This window comes from Hipposideros armiger, unplaced genomic scaffold, assembly GCF_001890085.2.
Source record: "Hipposideros armiger isolate ML-2016 unplaced genomic scaffold, ASM189008v1 scaffold_180, whole genome shotgun sequence".
NCBI lineage: Eukaryota > Metazoa > Chordata > Mammalia > Chiroptera > Hipposideridae > Hipposideros > Hipposideros armiger.
In genome coordinates, this window is record NW_017731530.1 from 1260181 (window position 1) to 1266180 (window position 6000).

The following is a 6000-nucleotide window of genomic DNA, read 5'->3' on the forward strand; positions in this document are numbered from 1 at the left end:
GACAAACATGTGATGCAATCTGTTCTACTGAGCTTTCTGGCGAGAGTAGAATGGAGCCTGTCTGCAGCTGAGACACATTCTTACTCACCTTCCCTCCCTCTACCTGCCCCTCCCACCTTGCTTCTCTTGCTCCTGTTCTCCTCAGAGTTATCGTCCAGGAAAACACCTCCACAAGGATCTCCATCTCAGGCTCTACTTATATGGAACCTGACCTAAGATATTAAGTGATACCGTACGGTATTTTTTTTTTTAGCATTATTACTAAAAGCATTGTTACTAAAATGCATTACATAAGCATCTCAGATTTAATGATCGATCAAGAGTATGTTCAATTTTCTGAAACTGATCTCAACCTCAAATATGAATATGCTAAAAATACTACAGTATGTAGTAGTTATCCAACACCAAAAGAAAAATCTACTGAATATTAAAAATATAAGTTACAAAATTATAAATCAATTTTGAATGGCAATTTTGTCTTTTCTAAGTATAACTAAATGTATTAGTAACATAACAATAAAATGCTTAGAAACAGTCTAAGTAGATTTGATTCTAAGATTTAAAAAGTACTTACTTTAAGGATGCTAACTCACTGAATAAACTCTGGTTTTCCTTGAACATTCGTTCCTCATTTTTCTTGTTTTGTTCTTGGAGATCTTTTACTTGATTATACAGTCTTTCATTTTCCTTTTTATAAATAGCAAATTACATTTTAGTTAAAAGTCAGTAGTACTTACGTAAGTATATATACTAATAGATACATCCTTTAAACATTTTTAAGGTTTTTAAAATTTCTTCAGTTTTTAAGTAAGCAAAATCTTCTTCAAACTCTTTATATTATCTCAGAAGAAAACCTATTAGCTAAAAACAATTCTTTCCAAAATGCTCACTCGAAAAAAAAAGTTGCAAAAATTCCCAAAGCCAAAGGGCCTAATGTCAGTATAAGGTACTGCATTTCACAGGCGTAAATGGGTGACTACAGAATAACCAAGTCACGACTCCGTGCTCCAGGATGGAAAGGCCAGTAGGACTCTGCACTCTCTTTTTTCTGTTTTTGGCTTGGCTTCCCATGGTGAGGTAATTTGATGTAGCCACAATCAGTGTCCATGCTTGTTTCTGGAACTTTCTGTGATCAGGGAGTTAGAGACTGGGTGCTTCTGAAAGATCATAAGGCAGAGCAGAAGCTAGACCCAGTTCACCACCAGGCTTGAGCTAAAGAGTGACTCAAACACTGAGGTCAGAGGGAGAACGTACCAATCTGTGCATAGGTGCTCTGGCTTGTTAGCCTCTTTAAAATTAAGAATCTGATGAACACCAAGGATCTTTGAGGATCGAACGAAAACTGGGAACCATCTCACTGTATCTGGCCTAGTGCCTGGCAGATGGTCTGTGCTTAAATATGTGCAGAATTAATGAAACCCAGAAAAACACATAAACATATATACGTTGATACATAAATTTTGAGTTATCTTTGTGGGAGGGGGTGGTTGGCAAGTTGGAGGTCTGTGAGATCCTCCTTGCTCTATCCAATATGATCAGAATGGCAGGCAAAGGGTTTGGGAGGGTCTCACTGACTCTAGGGCAATGTGTCCTGCAAAATCAGTACTACTTCATTTATCACAAATGCTGTAATCTCTGATGTGGTTACACTGTCTTTGGGATGTCCCTGGCTGACAATGCTTGTTATCAGTAGGCTCAATGCTTAGGCTGTGGTTGTCAAAAGGAAAAAGGGTAACGTGTGTATGAGGGAAGAAGAAACTAAGATGAAGTCTCATGCTGGAGATCACTAAACCTGTCCCGGCTGACTGTCAAGTAAACATCACCAAGATTCCATCACATATCACACATGTCTGCCTCTGGGGGACACACACACACTTTCTCCCATTTAATTCAATTTTTTTTTTCACTCTCAACTGATTTCAGGTTCTTATTTTTTAACATAATATCAAAACTAGCCCATATTATCTACTGAAATGCATTATAGGAAACTCATGACAAATAGGAAAGCTTCTAAGGAATATGGCCATTAAAAATAGTAACAGGCAACATGCATTGATTGGTTACTCTGTACCAGGCACTAAAAGGCTGGTTTGCACTGTGTGATTTTTATTTCATCTTATGAGACAGGTAATATTGTTATCACCCCCATTTCACAGATGAGGAAATTGGCTTAGAGAGGTGAAGTGATTCACTCAAGGCTGCACAGCATGTCGTGGAGCTAAGTCTAAAACCAGACACTTTAAATCCAGACCCACTTTTTTTTATTTTATTTAAGTTTATTGGGGTGACAATTGTTAGAAAAGTTACATAGGTTTCAGGTGTACAATTCTGTAATACATCATCCTTATATCACATTGTGTGTTCACCACCCAGAGTCAGTTCTCTTTCCATCACCATATATTTGATCCCCTTTACCCTCATCTACCTCCCCCTTTCCCCTTACACTCTGGTAACAACTAAACTATTGTCTGTGTCTATCAGTTTTTTTCTTCACTTGTTTGTCTTGTTCCTTTGTTGTTTTCAGTTTTATATACCACATATCAATGAAATCAGATGGCTTTCTACTTTTTCTGTCTGACTTATTTCGCTTAGCAGAACCCACGCTCTTAACCACTTTAATTCTGCCCATAAGAAATGTGCAAACTAGTCAAAGTATTACTTCCTTACATTTGCCAGAACTTCCATTACCTGTTACATGAGCACATAAATATTTTAATATGCCTGATTATTATAATTGAAGGATTTCAAGAACAAACTCATATATGCTGAAGAATCGCCATACCTGTTGATATCCTTGAAGAAGTGTCTCTTGTTCTTGTATTTCCTTTTGTATTTGCTTCAGTTTTTCTTCAGTGACAGGATCAGTTGTTTCTCTAAACTGTAGCCATCTTTGTTTTTTGTTTGTTTCTTCAAAGCTATTTAACTTTGAGAAAATGCAGAAATTATTTTATTTAGGGAAGGAAATGAAAAAGTGAGAAGTGAGGGAAAATAACAGAAAACCCAAGGTGTGTAAACCTAAAACTGTCTTATAGCCACACTGGAATTAATACCAACTACAGTTAAATCATTACAGTGTTTTGTGCTGATGGTACTGATGATGGAAGTAACTCAGAAATGCTACAGTGTCATTCTCTGAATCTAGACCTTCTATAGCAGTTCTTTCTGAATTGTCTTCTTTGAAGATCATAGTGAACTAAAGGATTTGTTTTAAAAAGGACTGCTAAGAGAAGAAAACTATCAAAATGAGCCAATTTAAATTTCAATTCTTTCTCCCATCAGGTTGGATTTAGGCTCTTCTGTAAGGAGGCACTCTCGGGAACCTTGCTCATGTTTTATACAGCAAATACATCAAGCCAACACAGCCCCAGGAACAACGGATGACAATGCATTTAGCTGGAAGTACAAGTTCTTTTTTAATCAATAAGAGGAAAAATGGGACGATGTGCCTAGTACCTTGACTTGAAGAATATAATTGTCTTGATTCAGTTTGAAGAGTTCCTTTTCCTGTTGTCTCTTTAGTTCTTCCATCTTATTTTCCAGCTCTCTCTCTTTTTCTGAGAATGTGACTTTAATTTGTTCAATCAGGGCTTGTGCATTCCTCCATTTTTCCTCTGCTTCCTGAACTCTTGTAAACATAATTAATTCTGTCTCTGTGTTCCCAACATGGCATCCTAAGGAATCCTTTTAAGGAAAAGCATTACTTCATTACAGATTTACATATAAGACTAAAACACAGGTAGGTTAAAAAACCCACACACACAAAGAATAAAAACAACAAGGTTAATAATGTTCTACTAAACAAAAGATGACTAAGTATTCAATAAGAGTGATTAGAATATTACCTTTGAAGCAAAAGATATTTCATATATTTATTATTTATAATTTCGCTTTAATATGATTTTAGAACATAAAAACATTATGAATATTAGTGTGAAATTCAATACCTACATTCTGTAACTGAACACAGGAATCAGTTTCTGCAGGGTCTTCAGGCTTCTTAGGAGTAGCCAGGCAACTGTCAGTTTGGGGAGCTGGTTTAGCCAATGCTGCAGGCTTGATGAGCTTTGTTTCAGATAAGATCTCTAAATATTATAAACAGTAGATAAAAACACCACAAATGCAAACCAAGCTGACAGTCTATTCAGCAATTATGTAATAGTAGGTATGACTACAGTAGAAACAATAAAATAAATGATCTCAAAACAGGCTGATGTGTAACACTAGAGCTGTTTCACTGAACTCAGAACTATTGCCCATAATCAACAACATTACTCAATCTGACACAGAATGCTAACTGACCTAAGATTCATGTCAAATGGAGGCCAAATAAATGTGAGATGTGGACTGGGATAACTTTATTACCTTTAAATAAATTATTCTTTTAAATATTCACAGCAATAACAAGGAATATTTAAATGAATGAAAGAGCAGCTGATAACATGAAGCATTTTAGTTGAGATTAAGTGTGCTTTCAAAGCACACTTTTATAAGTAGTGTGTATCAAGATGGCATAGTATCAATGCAATAATATAAATTGCATGGAAATTTTATAACAGCTAGTTTAAATTTGATTTATATTATAAAATTATAATATTGCTTTAATACCCTGATAATACATATTAAATTAGAAAATAATGTGATTACTGTATATTCCGGTCAAATTTTCAACTTTTAAGGTACTTTGTAAACCCCAAACAGTAGATATTTTAAAATCAATAAATTCAGTTAATAAAAAATGTTTAAGGGAAATACCTAGAAGAGATCTTGAGGCCCATATTCTGAGCTGAACGGGTGCTGAGCTGAACACTCAGTAAACATTTATCTGACTGCCTTAGAGGTAAATGAAGAATTTGAAATTTATATTTTTAATGTAATTTCCTCAAGATGCTAAATTTTTAAATGTAAAGTTTCCTTTTTCGTTGAAAGTGAAACACATGGTTATTAAAAATTTGGAAAATAAGGAAAAGTCAAAAGAAGAAACAAGTCACCAATAGTACCTCATCCAAGATTTCAATCTTTCTCGCAAGCATGCAGAGGTTTTCCTTATAGGGTAATAATCATATTTAAATGGGCTGTTTGAATAGGAGGTTTCCTGGAGAAATTTCTTAAAGTATTCACTAAGAACCAGAGACCCATTAAAGAAGTGGTCAATGAATGGGATCTGCCGCACTGTGATTCTCCCTAGGACATGGCAGCCAAGAGTGGCAGGTGATTCTCGTTCAAGCTGGAGTCAGTCACTGCTTTAAATCAGCATTCTCCCTTCCTAAGTTCTTAATTTTGATATCGCTAAGTAATTATTTTCAGTAATGGTACACAAATAGAATTTTTTCCCTTTTCACATGAAAGGAAATTTGCTTGGATATAAAATTCAAACATGAAAACATTGCAGAATTCGGAACCCATAAGCCCTTCTTGAAAAAAAAAAACAAGAAAATTCAGTCAAATAAAAAAACCAGTCAAAATAACTGCAGAATGAAGAAGCTATAGCTGAGGGATTGCTGAAAAGCACTCAATCTCTTTAATAATCAGAACCAAGATCTAAATTCGAAAGCTGAGGGAAATTACAGCTGCAGGAGAGAATATAATAAATGTATCTTGAACAAGTAAAAATTAAACCAATGAAAATAGGTAGGAGACATGTGAGTGATGGATGTAAGAGTTTCACTACGTTATATATATATATCATAGAATGAAAATGTAAGTGTATAACATTAGAAAATGCAACAACACAGTAGTGACAACCTTTGAGGAGTTTTTATTATCTATTTTCTTACAGGGATCTTTTGGGATATAACATATCATAGGATAAACTTTTTCTTCTTACAGATTTAAGTAAAACTAAATCTAATAGGGGCCGACCGAGTGGCGCGATGGTTAAGAACTGGCTTGGGACGCCAGAGGGCCCCGGTTCGGATCTCACATATGAGGGCCAGTGACACTGCCCTCCACAGCTAAGATGCTGAACAACAGCTCAACCTGGAGCTGGGCTGCTGTGGGTCG

General features: G+C 35.5%; 1 protein-coding gene across 1 annotated transcript in view; it reads right to left on the reverse strand.

Moving 5' to 3' along the window:
* Positions 1-6000, reverse strand: part of CEP162 (centrosomal protein 162) — an 81223-nt gene that overhangs the window by 43070 nt on the left and 32153 nt on the right. Inside the window, exons 14-17 of the mRNA XM_019652473.1 lie at positions 3949-4082; positions 3454-3681; positions 2783-2923; positions 575-687 (exon numbers count right to left, since the gene is read on the reverse strand). Coding sequence (XP_019508018.1) covers positions 575-687; positions 2783-2923; positions 3454-3681; positions 3949-4082 — 616 coding nt within the window. The remainder of the gene's footprint in view (positions 1-574; positions 688-2782; positions 2924-3453; positions 3682-3948; positions 4083-6000) is intronic.